Genomic DNA, 19,029 nt, shown 5'->3' with positions numbered 1-19,029 from the left:
CAGAATCATTCCCAGGAACAGCAGACGTGTTGTCGGGGTCAACTGAGATTTTGGGAAATTCAGAATCCACCCGTGTTGTTGCAGCACTACTTGGGTTAGTGCTACTCCGTCCTCCAGCTGTTCTCTGGACCTTGCCCTTATCAGGAGATCGTCCAAGTAAGGGATAATTAATACGCCTTTTCTTCGTAGAAGAAACATCATTTCGGCCATTACCTTGGTAAAGACCCGAGGTGCCGTGGACAATCCAAACGGCAGCGTCTGAAACTGATAATGACAGTTTTGCACCACGAACCTGAGGTACCCTTGATGTGAAGGGCAAATTGGGACATGCAGGTAAGCATCCTTGATGTCCAGGGACACCATAAAGTCCCCTTCTTCCAGATTCGCTATCACTGCTCTGAGTGACTCCATCTTGAACTTGAATTTTTGTATGTACAGGTTCAAAGATTTCAGATTTAGAATAGGTCTTACCGAGCCGCCCGGCTTCGGTACCACAAATAGCGTGGAATAATACCCCTTTCCCTGTTGTAGGAGGGGTACCTTGACTATCACCTGCTGAGAATACAGCTTGTGAATGGCTTCCAATACCGTCGCCCTGTCTGAGGGAGACGTTGGCAGAGCAGACTTTAGGAACCGGCGAGGGGGAGACTTCTCGAATTCCAACCTGTAACCCTGAGATATTATCTGCAGGATCCAGGGATCCACCTGTGAGCAAGCCCACTGCGCGATGAAATTCTTGAGTCGACCCCCCACCGTTTCTGAGTCCGCTTGTAAAGCCCCAGCGTCATGCTGAGGGCTTTGCAGAACCCGCGGAGGGCTTCTGTTCCTGGGAAGGAGCTGCTTGCTGCCCTCTCTTACCCTTTCCTCTGCCTCGGGGCAGATATGACTGTCCTTTTGCCCGCTTGTTCTTATAGGACCGAAAGGACTGCGGCTGAAAAGACGGTGTCTTTTTCTGTTGGGAGGGGGTCTGAGGTAAAAAGGTGGATTTCCCGGCCGCTGCCGTGGCCACCAGATCCGATAGACCGACGCCAAATAATTCCTCCCCTTTATACGGCAATACTTCCATATGCCGTTTGGAATCCGCATCACCTGACCACTGTCGTGTCCATAAACTTCTTCTGGCAGATATGGACATCGCACTTACTCTCGATGCCAGAGTGCAAATATCCCTCTGAGCATCTAACATATAAAAAAAAGCATCCTTTAATTGCTCTAAAGTCTGTAAAATACTGTCCCTATCCAGGGTATCAATATTTTCAGTCAGGGAATCCGACCAGACCACCCCAGCACTGCACATCCAGGCTGAGGCGATGGCTGGTCGCAGTATAACACCAGTATGTGTGTATATACTTTTTAGGGTAGTTTCCAGCCTCCTATCAGCTGGATCCTTGAGGGCGGCCGTATCAGGGGACGGTAACGCCACTTGTTTTGATAAGCGTGTGAGCGCCTTATCCACCCTAGGGGGTGTTTCCCAGCGCGCCCTAACCTCTGGCGGGAAAGGGTATAATGCCAATAACTTTTTTGAAATTAGCCCTTTTCTATCTGGGTTAACCCACGCTTCATCACATACATCATTCAATTCCTCTGATTCAGGAAAAACTACAGGTAGTTTTTTCACCCCCCACATAATACCCCTTTTTGTGGTACTTGTAGTATCAGAGATATGCAAAGTCTCCTTCATTGCCGTGATCATATAACGTGTGGCCCTACTGGAAAATACGTTTGTTTCTTCACCGTCGACACTAGATTCAGTGTCCGTGTCTGGGTCTGTATCGACCGACTGAGGTAAAGGGCGTTTTACAGCCCCTGACGGTGTCTGAGACGCCTGGGCAGGTACCAACTGGTTTGACGGCCGTCTCATGTCGTCAACTGATTTTTGTAATGTGCTGACATTATCACGTAATTCCATAAACAAAGCCATCCATTCCGGTGTCGACTCCCTAGGGGGTGACATCACCATTACCGGCAATTGCTCCGCCTCCACACCAATATCGTCCTCATACATGTCGACACACACGTACCGACACACAGCAGACACACCGGGAATGCTCTATTGAAGACAGGACCCCACTAGCCCTTTGGGGAGACAGAGGGAGAGTTTGCCAGCACACACCCAAGCGCTATAATATATATGGGAACAACCCTATATAAGTGTTGTATCCTTATAGCAGCTTAAATATATTTATATCGGCAAAAAAAGTGCCCCCCCTCTCTGTTTTACCCTGTTTCTGTAGTGCAGTGCAGGGGAGAGTCCTGGGAGCCTTCCTCACAGCGGAGCTGAGCAGGAAAATGGCGCTGTGTGCTGAGGAGAATAAGCCCCGCCCCCTATTTCGGCGGGCTCTTCTCCGGAATCTGTGAGATCTGGCAGGGGTTAAATACATCCATATAGCCTCAAAGGGCTATATGTGATGTATTTTTAGCCATAAAAAGGTATAATACATTGCTGCCCAGGGCGCCCCCCCAACGCCCTGCACCCTCCGTGACCGCTGTGTGAAGTGTGCTGACAACAATGGCGCACAGCTGCAGTGCTGTGCGCTACCTCAGGAAGACTGAAAAGTCTTCTGCCGCCTGCTTCTGGACCTCTTCCATCTTCGGCATCTGTAAGGGGGGTCGGCGGCGCGGCTCCGGGACGAACCCCAGGGTGAGACCTGTGTTCCGACTCCCTCTGGAGCTAATGGTGTCCAGTAGCCTAAGAAGCCAATCCATCCTGCACGCAGGTGAGTTCACTTCTCTCCCCTAAGTCCCTCGATGCAGTGAGCCTGTTGCCAGCAGGACTCACTGAAAATAAAAAACCTAAAAAACTTTTTCTAAGCAGCTCTTTAGGAGAGCCACCTAGATTGCACCCTGCTCGGACGGGCACAAAAACCTAACTGAGGCTTGGAGGAGGGTCATAGGGAGAGGAGCCAGTGCACACCACCTGATCCTAAAGCTTTATTTTTGTGCCCTGTCTCCTGCGGAGCCGCTAATCCCCATGGTCCTGACGGAGTCCCCAGCATCCACTAGGACGTTAGAGAAAGGGGGTTTACAATACAAATTATACACAATACAAACCATATATATAACAGAATAATGGCTACAGATCAATGTACATACGTGAGAATATTCGCGTGCGCTTCCTGGTCCAGTCCTCCGTAATCAAATAGATAACGTTGTGAGTCTTGTGACTGGCCGCTCTGCAGCAGGCTTTATTTATACAAGTCTTCCAAAAGCAATACAATGGATACTGTAATCCCTTTGTCCATTGGACACAGGGATGCACCTTTACAGTACAGGAGAGGTCATAGGTTGATTTGAAAAGGTAGGCGATGTCTTTCTCAACTGCTCTTGTGGGTGGTCTCCTCTGGATTCCCGCCGCATACATAATATACAGTAAATACAGTTTATATCTATATTCTGCACATAACTATCCGCAGGAACATGCGATCTTCCGCAGACCACCACCGGAATGTTACCCTTAAAATACCCTACAGCTGGATACCAAATATCACCTTATAACCTTAGTCTGTCCCCTCCTATCCTGTAAAGGCGAATCCCCTTGTTCTGCAACCATTTAAACAGCTGTAACTTTCGGATGTGGTGCAAGGAGACTATGTGTACATTGTGCACTATTCGGATTAAATATGTAATGTGTTTTGATGGCTCTCTATGCGTACACAAACTCTGCCGTAAATACCCATACCACGCGCCGTTCACGCAGGAGCGACCATACGCAAATTGCGGATATGTGCACACGCAGTGGGCATGTGTGTGCAGTTTATACGTGCTGTGTGTTCTTCAATATTTTTCGACTTGGACAGTATGCCAGCACACACCCAGTGCCAATAACACTGGAAACAAAATTCCCAGATAAACAGCGCCTTTATATAATCATATAGATAAATCTATACACTCACTGCGCCCTACAAGTGCGCCCCCCCCTCCCCCTCTTTTTTTGCCCTCTGTCACCGTGTTCAGCAGGGGAGTCTGGGAAGCCAGCTTCTGCAGTGTGCTGTGGAGAAAATGGTGCTGGTTAGTGCTGAGATAAAGCTCCGCCCCCTCAGCGGCAGGCTTCGGTCCCGCTCAAATTAATTTATACTGGCAGGGGATTATAAAATATATTGCCACCGCAGCCTATATATTCATATGAGCCAGTCCTAGAGGTTTATTGCTGCCCAGGGCGCCCATCCGTGCCTGCAGTGTGTGGGAGCAATGGCGCGCAGCGTTACCACATAGAAGATCTGAAGTCTTCAGCCGCCTTAGACGTCTTCTTTCCTCGTATACTCACCCGGCTTCTATCTTCCAGCTCTGCAAGGACGGCGGCGCGAATCCGGGACGAACGGCGAGGTGAGACCTGCGTTCCGACTCCCTCTGGAGCTAATGGTGTCCAGTAGCCTAAGAAGCAGAGCCTATATCATTTAAGTAGGTCTGCTTCTCTCTCCTCGGTCCCACAATGTAGGGAGCCTGTTGCCAGTAGTGCTCCCTGAAAATAAAAAACCTAACAAAATTATTTTTCAGAGAAACTCAGGAGAGCTCCCCTGTAATGCACCCAGTCTCATCTGGGCACAGGATCTAACTGAGGTCTGGAGGAGGGGCATAGAGGGAAGAGCCAGTGCACACCCATTCTAAAGTTCTTTATAGTGCCCATGTCTCCTGCGGAGCCCGTCTATACCCCATGGTCCTTACGGAGTCCCCAGCATCCTCTAGGACGTAAGAGAAATTATGTTAAAACCCCTTTTCAATGCAAGCGCCAGTGTGGATACAGTCTATACAGTGGCAGCGCAGCCCCCTTGTGCCGCCATTTGAACTGGGGACCCGCTAACCGGGACCCTGACTAAGTACTCATCACTCTAGCATCTTCAGCTCTGTTAGGGGTGGAGGCATGCTGTTGGAGTGCGCGTGAAACATCCTGTCAGCGAGCATCGAATCATGTTTCCAGGGTGACACTGGTCTGGTATATAGAAAATTCAGTAAAGGGCCCTACACATTTCCCGATGCGCCGCCAAGGTGCCCGACGTCCGATACGGCCGACAAGCGACCCGGCGGCAGTGACGGGGGGAGTGAAGTTTCTTCACCCCCGTCACGCGGCTGCATTGAAGTGCAGGCAAATATGGACGAGATCGTCCATATTGGCCTGCATGCACAGCCGACGGGAGACCAGCGATGAACGAGCGCGGGGATGCGCATCGTTCATCGCTGGAGTCTCCACACTGAAAGATATGAACGAGTTCTCGTTCATTTATGAACGAGATCGTTCATATCTTTCAGAAAATCGGCCAGTGTGTAGGGCCTATAACCCAGATGGACTGGCTAGCTCAGAGTCTAAATCTTACCCCAGAACCTATGCGACGAACTGGAGCGTCAGGTATGTTCTAGGGCAACTTCTGTTCCAGTTGATCGCTGTACGTAATGCGGAATGACAAAACATACCACCTGCTGTTGTCCAGGAATTTGGACAGCAGACCAAGAAGGTATCTGCAGTAATCACTGCACATGGTGGAGCCACACAGTACTGACATCAATAAAATGTCCAATCACTTTCATCAACAGAGTGTACTATCCTATGTTATCTAGACTAATTAGCATGAGAATTTCCCTCTACCAAACCACATATGCCTGCACCATGAAGTGTTTAATAGAGTATTATTTCACTTAACACTTGGACAGTTAGACACTATTGATACAATGGCTTTTTTTTTGTTTTTGTTCTTTAAACCAAAAAATGTAAGAGATTGGTTTTGTTTGTAGGAATTATTTTTATAACCACCACTTTATCGGATGAGTCTCCCACTTAATAGCATTTTCCTACCTTTTGTTAAGGGAGGGTACACCAAATCTGACTAGATTGCTTAGAAGTTAAACACAGCTGTGTGCATGCCCCACAACGATAGCTATGCGTGACCCCACGCAACCCTATCACCAGTGCTAGACTGCCTGACTGTAGTGGCAGAACTTTGGTCCTGCCACTACACGCTTATTGGGCCATTTTACTGCATTAGCAGCAGCTGAAAGCTGAGGCATTATGTTAGGGGTTAGTGGAGTCCAAGTAGCAACTTGGTCCCCATATTTTACATCACACGCTCCAAAAGGCGGTTTACATTTTTTTTCCAGTCTCTTGCCCTTAAATAAATAATGAAAGGACAAAAATATGTCACGCAGTTAATGAGCGGTACCACCTGTGCCAAGACCACACCAAACTGGATACAATTTATATCTCCTTGGGCAGCAGCATGTGACAACTCATCCATTCACATTAAATGAGCAACCAGACCTAGTTATGTTAAGAGATTAGGCTCATTGGTCAGCAGAAGTTAAACATGTTAATTTTACCACGAGATTAATTGAATACTTTCACTTACAGCAACGCAACATTTGATTACACTCAATAGATTTGCTGTAAGGAGGCAAGCTATTTTCTACAGCTTAAGTGAGCAAGCCCTCAGGAAGATTCCTCTTCTGGGTGCAAATAATGTTCAATATCTTTAGTTTCAGCAGCAGATGTTGTGCATTCTCACTTACACAGCTGGTGGTTTCATAAGAACCATAAGCAAAGTTTAAAAGTGTGGATAAAACTAGTCAAGACAATGGGACCATGACAGTAACTACTGTTTAACCACTTAACTGACGATTTTTCCCTTCAAAACTTTTCATATCATAGTTTAAGTTTATTTAAGAACGTTTAAAAAATATTTAAACATTATATTATGCACATCTGCAGAATGGATCTCATCAAAAACAGGGGGACAGGGTGGGACAGTGCAGTCGCATGAAATCTGACCATGCCAGTTAAGGAGACCCTTTGCACATGTCTGCAAACCAGATCAAGCAGCTATGCCATGCTGATGAACAGGCCAACTTCACCTTTAGAAAGCAGAGTACTTGATAAACAGAAGTATACCCGTCAAAGTGTCAAAGCCAATTCTAGTTATTCTGGAATGCAATAGGATTTAAACAAAGGGTCGGTTCCTGCCCTGCCCCACCCTCATCTCCCCCATTTCATTACAGAGACAACATATCCAGACAAAAATTTTATTTGACCATAGAGCATAGTTTTTTTCTCGTTTAGAAGAAGGTGTTTGGTCTCTTGGTGGTAAAGCGGGGCTTGTGCTGGCGACGCAGAACCCTGTGTGGCAGAGGAAACTTGATCTTGGAGTCCTAAAGAAAATAAAGACCACAAGAGTTAGACGTCTCATTTGGTGCAGTTAGAAATATAAAAATGCAGATGGAAGTAGCAGCTGAAACTGCATTGAGGGCCTTTCATGTTTTATTTCAAAGGAGCTATATAACCGCTTTCAATTAGTCGAAGAACAGATGTAAAATACAGTAGCTCTTATTATATTCTACACTTACTACTCTAGTCTGTTCAGGATGCATGAATTTTAGAATTACTGCATTTGTTAATTACAGACTAAAGTAAAAGGGCTTGCAGACACATTTAACAGCATATGAGGGTTATTCAGAGATAGATGCAGATGTTACTTTCGCAAAAAGATCTGCATCCATCTGCTGAAATGCTGGGCACCTACCAGCATGTGTGCGCTGCCCCAGAATGTGCTTGTGCCATTGATTTGTGGTGTACTCTGTCTGCGCTGGCAGTCCTGCAACTTCCCCCCCCCCCCCAAGCAGCTGGCCCGAAAATGGTCCTGCGTTGCACCCATCACTACGAGTTCCCATCCTTCCGAGAAGCAATAGCATAGCGATTGTCGTGCACTATAGCCAGTGCGCAGACCCAATGGACGTGGCTGCTACATGCGAACACAGCGGCTGCGCCCATATCTTAATAGCCCCCTATGATGCTTAATTTCAAGAGAATGCAGTCTTAATTTTACAGACATTGTTTATCCCCTTATTTCAGGGTCACGTGCCAATCTGATCCCAAAACTATGGTGGCAACCATCTTTAAAAGTCATGCAATTAATTTTTCCCTCTCTCAGCTTGCAGTGATGGTGGGAAAGAGATGGACATAACAGCAACAGATAATAGTAAACAAGGAAAAAGACAAAAGATACAGGGCAAAATAGAGAAGTGCTGTATCTAAGCCAGAGATGTATAAGTGCATCACTTACATGGAACTGCTTAATGGCAGGTCTGCGACATTTGCTGGCAGGAATCACCTCAACTTTCATAATCTGGATGGCATGGGCACGAGCACGATGGCGTGCACCCATATCACGGTCTGCAAGAGTAAAAATAAGCACATATCTATTAAATCATGTAATCGATTATGCAATGAGAAAACTGAGATTTCAGGCTAAATATGGGACCACAATTCCCAATGCCAACCAGCAAGATGCAGATTCTTTGTTAAGGTTATTAAAGACCTACTTTTAGGATCCAATTTATTGAAGAAAAAAAAGTGCAATTTAGACAGCCTCACACTATGCTTAGACATTACAATAATGTTACCTACCATATCCACACTCAAGTTTTAGGATTTTTATTTCACAACATATGATCCAAACAACTATTTTGCTTTAGGAGGTGCAATAGTGGCCTGCTAAAATAAAAGTCTACTTACAGCACTGTGTCACAGCACCAGCTGTAGTCAAGTCTCTGTACTCTCTGTACATATTGTGCGTTCCACTGCGAGAGTCATAGCGCAGCCAGATGCCAAAGTTCTTCACCTTCAGTGGAGTTTTCTCAAAAACCTGCAACAGTTAACACTTTTATTGGAATGTGTTATATCAAGCCAATAAGTGGGAAAAAAAAAGGGCCATATTAAATCGATGGCACTTAAGGCAACTGTACAGTTGATCTTGACTTTTGACTTTTTCTGGGACCCCCCCCCCCCCCCCTTTATATTAAGCAGATTAAGGCAGATCTAATGCCAAAGCATCCATTCTCACAACTATACTCCTGCAGCATTTACTAATTAGACTACCAGGGTAATGGTCCCTAATCAGGCAGCAATAGACAGAGGCATTTTATCTGCCACTGCCAATATCCAGGACATAAACAGAACTCTATGTCACATGATATTAGCGCTCCTCCCCAGGGGAGAACACATTTGCCTGTTCCATCCCATTTAAAGGAACAGGGAAATGTTACTTGGCTGCGGTAGAGCATATACTACCCGATTGGACACTTAAAAGATAATCGCAATAACAGGACATGCTGGATCTGCCACATACAAGCTGCAATTATCTGGCAGACCCGCTGGTATTGTGCGGATCTGTCCGATAATTCTAGCAGGTATGCCCAGCATTATTGCTAATACACACTACAACATTGGAGTTAGGAGTATTTACCATTGGATCAAAGCAATCCCTAGTTATCAAATTGAACTAGTACTTTAAACCAGAAGAGCTTGAGAAATTTTTCTAAAACCTGGGAGACACTCATTCGCAACCAAAATCTTTGAAAACTTCTATAGAAGACCACACGACCCTACTATGCAGTCATCACCCAAACTCCGTTATTTCCATTTTATATAGCATACCATCTGTAACGCTTTAGAGATAATAGGTATACAATATCAGTCCACACCCAAGTGGAATTTTCAATCTATGGGCTTGATTCAATTCAGCGCAGATTGAGTAGCACCAGGAATTAGCTACCAGTGTTATTAAATTCTGCAGACTATCCTGTCGGGGAAGGCTAGGTCTCGTGGACTAAACAGGTGTTTAGATAGAGAACGGGCATTCTCTCACCTAAAGTGCCTGCCACAATGCGGTTTTCTCCACGCTGTGGCACAAAACAGCATTGTGGACCAAAGATTTGTCAGATTTCTGCTCACATCCCCAGAGGGGTGAAAGAAGAAGTCCTCTGCACTGAATTGAATAGCCCTGGGAGCTCCCTAAATTGAATCGAGCCCTATGTTCCATACCACATGTATACACATGGCTAGTTTTTATGGGGATCAAATTAACCTAGCAGCATATTTTTGGAGTGTGGGAGGAAACCCATGCAAGCATGGAGGACCCTGGTGGGAATCAAACAAGACCAGAGTGCTGTGAGGCAATGCCAACCATTATACCATCTGCATTGTATAGTATGAACCAATAATTAATATGCCACACAGTAGTTCTGCCCAATACATAGTAAGTCACAGCATAGTACCCCAATACAGATGGCACACTGTCCCACCAAATTCTTAGTATCACCAATATAAGTGAGGTATTCTGACAAATAGATGGAGATACATACACCATTAATTATATAGTAATTGTTTGGGTAGATTAGTGCCAGACAGCTGTAGTTAGCCGCTTGTGTCAGGAAGGGCCTGTAAATCTCTGAAGCACAATGTGTACCCAGCCAGACATCAGCAAGTACATACACTTGTGCCAATGCGGGCAGTGATGAAGACGGCTATGCTGCATTTAGCAGCATGGCCCTCACAAATGACATCCCCTGTTGGCCCTGCATGTAGGGCCAACAGAGAATGACGCCGACAACCCACGGGAATGCGCATAGTCTGTGACATAGCGGGTACACACTAGACTATGGGGTCTATTTACTAAGCCTTGGATGGAGATAAATCCGACGGATATAAAGGCCCAACCAATCGGCTCCTAACGGTCATTTTTCAAACCCAACCTGTGACACGACCGTTAGGAGCCAATTGGCTGGGCCTTTATCTCCATCCAAGGCTTAGTAAATAGACCTGTATGTGCCCAATATGTCAGTCTGGACCGGACGACACTGTCTAGTGTGTATCTAACTTTAGACATCTGTTATAGAGGTAGTGAGAATTGCTGAAGGCTAAAAGTTCAAAGTCAATCTACAGATGACAGCACCATCATTCATTTTGCACATGAAGCCAGACTACAGTCTCTACCAGGCAGCCTATAGGTGTATAGCTAGGGGTCTCTGCCAATCCAGTGACTAGGTGCAAAGTCTTATAGGCCCTACACACTGGCCGATTTTCTGAAAGATATGAACGATCTCGTTCATAAATGAACGAGAACTCGTTCATATCTTTCAGTGTGTAGACTCCAGCGATGAACGATGCGCGGCCCCGCGCTCGTTCATCGCTGGTCTCCCGTCGGCTGTGCATGCAGGCCAATATGGACGATCTCGTCCATATTTGCCTGCACTTCAATGCAGCCGCGTGACGGGGGGAGTGAAGAAACTTCACTCCCCCCGTCACTGCCCCCACGCCGCCCATCGGCCGTCGGACACCTCGGCGGCGCATCGTCAAATGTGTAGGGCCCCTTAGTTGCAATGGGGACTGGGATTGTCGATGAGAAGGATTACACAGTCTATGGTATGTGGTTAACATTATGCAGATTAAGGAACATCTAATGCCAGAACATCCATTTTAACGACGACACCTGCAGCATTTTACTTATTAGGCTTCCAGGGAAATGCTCCCTAAACAAACAATATGCCTTAGTAACATTTACTACTGCTTCATGACATCCCTTATTGCCAAGGCTACAATGTTGCAATGGAATGTACAGTAACTGTAGGAATTATTCTACATGATCACAATATGGAGTTTCCTATACCACCTGTAAATGAGGCATCACATATAGGAAACTATTAAAACCTACAAGGAGAACGTTACCACACACAAATCTTAATACCATTCTAAGAAAGTCATGATCATCTAAGCATTTTCTCTATACATCTGTAGGACCTTCAGTTTCACTTCCATGGGCATATCAGCTCTTGAAAGGCGACAAGGTACCAATATAATTTATGCACACCAGACAAGATTATTACACAATACTCTAATAATCTTTGGGTTTTGTGTGCACTTTGTAAAATGCCAGAAAGGAGCATGATAAACCAGATTACAGAAGTCCATTTTAAAGAATAAAAATATTTAGAGAAAAGTCTCCAAGCTCCATAAAGAAGGAAATAAAGCAACAGTATATCAGATCAGTTGCCTTGTAAAGGTTGTCATTCATTAACAATGTCAAAACCTTAAAGCCACCATGCTGCATTTAGGAAAACAAATGCTCTATTCGCCTGAGCTCGGCATACATATGAATTTTATACAAACACTTACCTGACCACAGTAAACAATTTCTCCAGAAGCCTTCTTCATTTTTTTCAGCTGAGAAACAAAGTACCAGAAGCGAGACTTGGCAACAACATGATTGGGTGCAAAGATTCGCATACGATAGAGAGGTGGTGAAGGGGTCTTAGCTGTAGGCAGACTGCGCCCAATGACTTTATACTCCCGTAACTAGAGGGAAAAATAAATAAATAAAATATTTTGAACATATTGATCATCAGCTCCACCTTTTGAGACAAGCACATTCACAATACAGTTTAGTTGGGAAAGTCAGAAGTCCTAAGACTGTGCGACTTCAGTGTGACGCCACCTCAGTTGTAAAGGTCCGTACACATTAGACAATGTTACTCTGTGAGCGACGTCGTCTAATGTTTACCCCTCCCGGGCCGGCCGGCTGTGTACACTGAGCAATATGACTGCTCATATCGCTCAGTGACGTCACATCTCCGCCAGCCCAGCATTTAGGTCATGGACGACAGTCCAGATCCTGCATGCATGCACTTGCGACAACGACGAGGCCGCGCATCGGTCGTCGCTGGCGGCATACACACTAGCCGATAAAATGAGCGACGTCACTCAGGGAGGGGGAAAATGAGCGACATCGCTCATTTTATCAGCAAGTGTGTATGGGCCTTAACTGTTTTGAAGAACTTATTTGAGACAATGGAACCAGTTTACATATACACAAATTGTTGTATCTTCTATTTCACTGTCATGAGCACATCTGCTCAAGAAAGGCGACAAGATACAGTTAATATTTGCACAACAGACAAGTTCATGTAAGAAACACAATGAACTTTGGGTTTATGTGCAAGATAACCTTAAAGCATGTATAAATAAGTTACAGAACAATTTGTCTAGCTCTATAGGTGCATATAAATCATCATACATACAACTCAGAATGCCACTTCAACCTGGGTTACCCCGTGTCGGGGCTTGGTGTCGAAGTGTAACCACTGTGAACAAGGTCTGTCCCATTCTAGAACAGTGTGCCAAATCCAGGGTCAGACAAGATTTTAGTGTGAAAGGGGTATTACAGATCTATATACTAAAGATGTTCTGAAAAATAGGGTATAGCTTGGATAACAGCGTTCAACTCTGTGTTCAGGTTACTGAGGCCATTTAATCTGTGCCTTCGTGTGAAAATATTAGATATCTCCATCTCATACTATTATCTGGGTGATCTAATATTGACAGATCATCCAGATAATTGCACGGAGTATGCACACAACCAATCTGAAAAAATAAAATAAAAAAAATTGATCGGTCGTACATGCAACATCATCCAGTGCATCCATCCGATGACATTATTTTAAGTTGCACGTCGGCTGCCATAGGGCAGCGTAGAGATATCGCACAGTAAATGGACAGGATTTATGCTGGGTGTCAGATAAAATGCCATATTAGTCTGTCAGTCATTTACTCCGAGCATGTAAGGCCAGCATAAGGATGAACAGGATAGACGGGCAGCAATGGCCGGTACATGCAGCACACGTGTGTACGATACAGCGAGAACGGGGCATGCTGTGGGGCACATTGGCCGCCGGTCTGCATGAAACCATGAAAGAGCTGGTCAGCCTATTACCGGGGCACTGGAGCTGGGGAGACAGTATACGGGCGCAGATCTCTCCACATGGCTGAGCTGGGGCCGCCATGATGTAGGCCGCAAGGTAGAGGCCCTGGATCAGATGATTTAATGCATACACAGGCGCTCTCCCTCCGGAGCCGGCAGACACAGTGTTACAGGTGGAGACTCAAGGACCAGAACCCGGCAATTCCCCTCCCGCCAGCCCCCACCACAGACATTGCCCCGGAAAAGCCTTACAACGCCGGACGCCTTCATGCTGCCTCGATCCGTGCCGCCGAGCGAAAGGAAGTGCAAGGCCTACGCCGCCACTCGTCACTTCGCTGCCGCTTCTCCATTGGACGTCAGCGCCATCATCTCGGCTTTCCATTGGGTGACCAACCTGTCCGTCATACACTACGTCTAGTCTAGTAGTGGATGCGCTGCGGAGCGTTCTATTTTTCAGGTTCTTCTGACTTGCCAAAGCTATGACACCATACCTCCCAACATGACCCTCTCTAGGAGGGACAGAACGCTCTGCTCCTGGACTTCCCTCTTAATTTATGATTGCCAGCACCTGTGCTGTAACACCTTTCTAATCCATTAACCTGTTCAACACAGGTGATGGCAATCATAAATTAAGAGGGAAGTCCAGGAGCAGTGCATTGTGTCCCTCCTGGAGAGGGTCATGTTGGGAGGTATGTGACACCCATGCATTGCTGCATATGACAGTATAGTACATATGTTATTATGCTGTATCATATCACATATACATGTATTTGTGCATTTGAAGAGGCCTCAGCTAAGTTATAGCCATACAGAACCGGGAGATATGATTACATAATGCTGTAGAAAAACCGGTAGCATAAATATAACACATGTAACAGTGACAGGGAAGGTGGCCCCTCTCATCTCTGGGCCCTTTAGCAGCTGCACGTATGGTAGCTTACGCCCTTGTATGTGCATATTACTGTTACACTAGACCAGGGGGTGGCTAAAGGGTTTTGGCTAAATCCAAGTGGGACATGTACTAAGCAGTGATAAAAGTGGAGGTGAGCCAGTGGAGAAGTTGCCCATGGCAACCAATCAGCTGTTCTATACTTTTATAGTATGCAAATTATAAATGTTTTGTCAATGCTGATTGGTTGCCATGGGCAACTTCTCCACTGGTTCACTTCTCCAATTTTGTCACTACTTAGTACATCTCCCCTTAAATTGGCTAAAGGACCTGTGATGTCCTAACCACGTCACCCGAAATAAGAGGGTGGAGGAGCAAGGTTAGAACATGTGACCATAAATGTATGCTTGCTGCTTACTAAATGGGGTAGCTGATTTGGATAATGAAAGTGCTATCCCTCGGGCCTTGCTCCTCCCCCTGACAGGGATCTTTTAGACCACTTGGATCTAGTATCTACCGTGGCCAAACCCGTTCATGTTTCCAGGCCACCTGTGGATCTGTAGAATGTGTTTAGGAATGAATGCACGTTTGAAAATGTGACAGTAATGACTACACCTGCAATTTTTGTTTAAATAAAAAACACTTGTAAGTGGAGAAGCCTGTCTGCAGCCGCACACTGGGTAGATGTGTCAGAGCCTCATCGGAGTGGCAGATGGAGAATCCTGGATGGCTACTTTGATTGTGTTTGAAACACCCACTGTCTACTATGGACTTGCCTGAATTTGCCACTGGACCTGGCTGGCAGCTAAGAAGCAGGCAGGTAATGTTGGAGCATCGTCTGCTTGCTTCTCAGCTATTCCATGCAGTGTGCAGCCACCTGATCCCAAAAGATGAGAATTGTACAGGCATTGTAGATCAGATAAACTTCCTAATTACAAACTATACTCAAGCTTTAGGAAAAAAATAACATTTTTAACCTTTGTCACTAATAGTAACACATATTCACCAAACTTTTAACCCAGGCTAAAAGCAGCCATCCCAGGTCGAGGCTTGGTGGGAAAAGATCTAAGAAAAATAACCTGGGGTGCATTACCTGGGAATCTGACCCTAATATCTACCAAAGTCGAACCCGGGAGGGACCCGAGTCACACTAAAAGTATGCAGAATCACGGGTTCACCGGCGCTTGGATATGTCGTTTCTAAGCGCCGGCAAATCAGGCAGACTGCACATTGGTGGAGTCTGAAAGGGGATTACTCACCAGTATATCAATTACTTTGTAATTTTATCCACTTAACCTCCTTTGCATTAATGCTTCTTTATAAGACTACAACACCAAAGTAAAAGTAACATGTGACAATGTCAGTTTGACCACACAAACACCACACTATAACAATACAAACCTGTTTCACCAATGTCTATACATGACTAAATAAATGTTCTTGGGGCACAACATTGCTGCCAGTGCTGGAACGAAACCAGTAAGTTCATCCCTGTCGCCCGGAGGCAAGTTACAGTTTGGTGCCCCCGCCCCTTGAAAAAAAGGGAAAATTATATATAATTTGGGGATAGGACAAAGGTGACAGGACCAGGAGGAACAGTGTCAAGAGAGTGGTGAAAGGGACAGACAGACTAAGACAGAGGGGACAGGAACAGGACATTGGTGACAGGGCCAGGACAGAACAGAGAGGCAGAAAATATGGGTGACAGGACTAGGACAGAGGGGACAAGGAGAGGACAGGGATGAGAGGGCCACGAGAGAAGAGAGGGAACAGGAGCATGACAGGGCCAGGACAGAACAGAGAGGCAGAAAATATGGGTGACAGGACTAGGACAGAGGGGACAAGGAGAGAAGAGAGGGAACAGGAGCATGACAGGGCCAGGACAGAACAGAGGTGACAGGAGAGATGCGTGACAGGATCAGGACTGGGATGACAGGGCCATGACAGAACATAGGGGACAGGAGAGAGGGGTCTCAGGGACAGGAAAGGGGTGATAGGGCCAATACAGAGATGACAGGGACAGTACAGTAGGGAAGAACAGAAATTACCAGGCCACAAAAGAAAACCAAGATAGAGGTGACAGGGCCAGGGCCGGCGCTACCATTAGGCAGCTTTAGGCAGCTGCCTAGAGCGCCGGGCGCTGGAGGGCGGCACTTAGCAGCACAACTAGGAATGAGTGGCCGCCACTTTCCCCGCAAACCCACAGCACCGATTTGTTTAAAAAAATTTAATCAGAGGCAGAAGCCGCCCGCCCCTCGACAGAAGCAACCGCCCGCCCGCCCCGCGCCATCTGCAGCGCACTATGGACTCGGAGCCGGCGGCAGGAGCAGTGGCAGTGCCTCCTCGCCAGCAGCAGCCGCCCGCCCCTCACCAGCAACAGCCGTCCCTCCTCATCAGCTGCTGTGCACTATGGAGCCGGCAGCAGCAGCAGTGTCTCCCCGCTAGCAGCAGCGCTAACCGGGCGGCACCATGAGCCGGAAAATGGTGGCAGCAGCGGGAGCAGTAACCCCTCCACAGCATCCTGGCCAGCGGTAAGATTCCGCCCCTTTGGTGTGATCGTGGGGCACCCGGAGTAGTGGATGCCTAGAGTCACACCCTGGGGAAGTGGTAGTGGGTAAAGTGTGCTCGGAGGGGGGGGGATTGGATTTATGAACAGTATGTATGGAGCCATTGGCCCTCATTCCGAGTTGTTCGCTCGTTCTTTTTCATCGCATCGCAGTGAAAATCCGCTTAGTACGCATGCGCAATGTTCGCACTGCGACTGCGCCAAGTAACTTTACTATGAAGAAAGTATTTTTACTCACAGCGTTTTCTTCGCTCCGGCGATCGTAATGTGATTGACAGGAAATGGGTGTTACTGGGCGGAAACACGGCGTTTCAGGGGCGTGTGGCTGAAAACGCTACCGTTTCCGGAAAAAACGCAGGAGTGGCCGGAGAAACGGTGGGAGTGCCTGGGCGAACGCTGGGTGTGTTTGTGACGTCAACCAGGAACGACAAGCACTGAACTGATCGCACAGGCAGAGTAAGTCTGGAGCTACTCTGAAACTGCTAAGTAGTTAGTAATCGCAATATTGCGAATACATCGGTCGCAATTTTAAGAAGCTAAGATTCACTCCCAGTAGGTGGCGGCTTAGCGTGTGTAACTCTGCTAAATTCGCCTTGCGACCGATCAACTCGGAATGAGGGCCATTATGTATCTGGATTCTTGTATGGAGACAGTGTATATATGTGCGTATGCATGGAGGCAGTGTATGGATGTATGTATGGAGGCAGTGTATGTATGTATATATGTACATATGGAGGCAGTGTGTGTATGTGTGTATGTATATGTGTACGTATGGAGGCAGTGTATGCATGTATGTACGTACGTACGTACGTACGTACGTACGTAGGCAGTGTATGTATGTATGGAGGCAGTGTATGGATGTATGTACGTACGTACGTACGTACGTACGTACGTACGTACGGAGGCAGTGTATGTATGTAGGCAGTATATGTACGTACGTACGGAGCAGGGACGTGCAGTCAGGGGAGGCAGTGCCTCCCCTGTGATTATTAAAATCATACAAAGAAGATACTTATGACACATAGTCTGTGCCATAAGTATCTTCTTTATTTAGTTCTAATAATTTGATGCGTTTAATAGACTTTGGGAGGCACTGATAGCAGTGCCTCCCGTGGATAATGGGAACGGGGCAGAGCGGGGGGCGGGGCCAAACACTGGGCTGTAAAAGCCCATTGAAACAGAGCAGGAAAGCGGCACTGAAACAAGTGCCTCGCTGACAGGGACACCACCCTCATGTCAGCGAGGCACCTGTGATTGGGCAGCGGATCCAGTGCTGGATCCGCTGTCCAATCACCAACACGACGCTGGAGGGGAAAGAGGCGGCGGGACCCGGCGGCTGTGACTGGCGTTGGAGCGACGGGCCTGAAGCAGGAGTGAGGGGTGAGTTCTATGTTTGTATGTTTGTGTTGTCTTGTCCCCGTAGTGCTCACCTCTCCTCCTGGCCCTCCGCCTCCAGCCGCTGCCGCCTCCTTCCTGCCTGCGGCACTGTGACTTGTGTTGCCAGGGGCGTCCCGTTGCTAAGCAACGGGCCGGGAGCTGTTTGTGAGTGAGAGTGAGGCCGGGACTTTCTCTCTCTCTCTCTCTCTCTCTCTCTCTCTCTCTCTCTCCTGTAAGTATTTATTTCTATTCTTGTTCCAGGTGCCTGGTTCCTATTGGATTCTACTGGACAAGTGGACGTGACCGGCGTGGGATGTAGGTAAGTAATCTCTCTCTTATTTTTACAGGAACCACCTATTGGATTCTACTGGACAAGTGGACGTGACCGGCGTGGGATGTAGGTAAGTATGTGTGAGTGTGCAAGTGTGTTTTTAATAAACTTTTACTGTCACGGTGTGCGAGTTGTGTTTTTATTTGGGTATTTTTTTGTAGAACTATAGGTACCAGCGGGCCCGTTATTTCCCCGCATGCTGGTACTTGAGGTTCTCCAAGTACCAGCAAGCGGGGGAGGCTTGCTGGGCCTTGTAGTTCCACAACAAAAAACAATACTCTTTTTTTTACACACTTATGGCTATCAGCCTGGCACCCACCGCCTAGGGGTGCTGGGGACAGCCTCGGGCTTC

General features: G+C 46.8%; 1 protein-coding gene and 2 non-coding genes across 3 annotated transcripts; all 3 read right to left on the bottom strand.

The window, feature by feature from the left end:
• Positions 1-6,991: 6,991 nt before the first annotated feature.
• On the bottom strand, positions 6,992-13,875 carry RPL18A (ribosomal protein L18a). Its single transcript, XM_063927570.1, has 5 exons — positions 13,767-13,875; positions 11,933-12,112; positions 8,495-8,624; positions 8,043-8,152; positions 6,992-7,131 (listed from the first exon to the last, which is right to left on the bottom strand). Exons 1-5 carry the CDS (start codon positions 13,782-13,784, stop codon positions 7,039-7,041), a joined length of 531 nt encoding a protein of 176 aa, XP_063783640.1. The 5' UTR covers positions 13,785-13,875; the 3' UTR covers positions 6,992-7,038.
• LOC134938882 (small nucleolar RNA SNORA68) lies at positions 11,547-11,679 on the bottom strand. The gene has a single exon (XR_010181326.1). It is a non-coding gene; the product is annotated as a small nucleolar RNA SNORA68 (small nucleolar RNA).
• On the bottom strand, positions 12,629-12,756 carry LOC134938879 (small nucleolar RNA SNORA68). The gene has a single exon (XR_010181325.1). It is a non-coding gene; the product is annotated as a small nucleolar RNA SNORA68 (small nucleolar RNA).
• Positions 13,876-19,029: the final 5,154 nt, after the last annotated feature.

This window comes from Pseudophryne corroboree, chromosome 6, assembly GCF_028390025.1.
Source record: "Pseudophryne corroboree isolate aPseCor3 chromosome 6, aPseCor3.hap2, whole genome shotgun sequence".
Taxonomy (NCBI): domain Eukaryota; kingdom Metazoa; phylum Chordata; class Amphibia; order Anura; family Myobatrachidae; genus Pseudophryne; species Pseudophryne corroboree.
The sequence above is the reverse complement of the archived record's forward strand: the minus strand, read 5'-3'. Positions and strand labels throughout refer to the sequence as shown.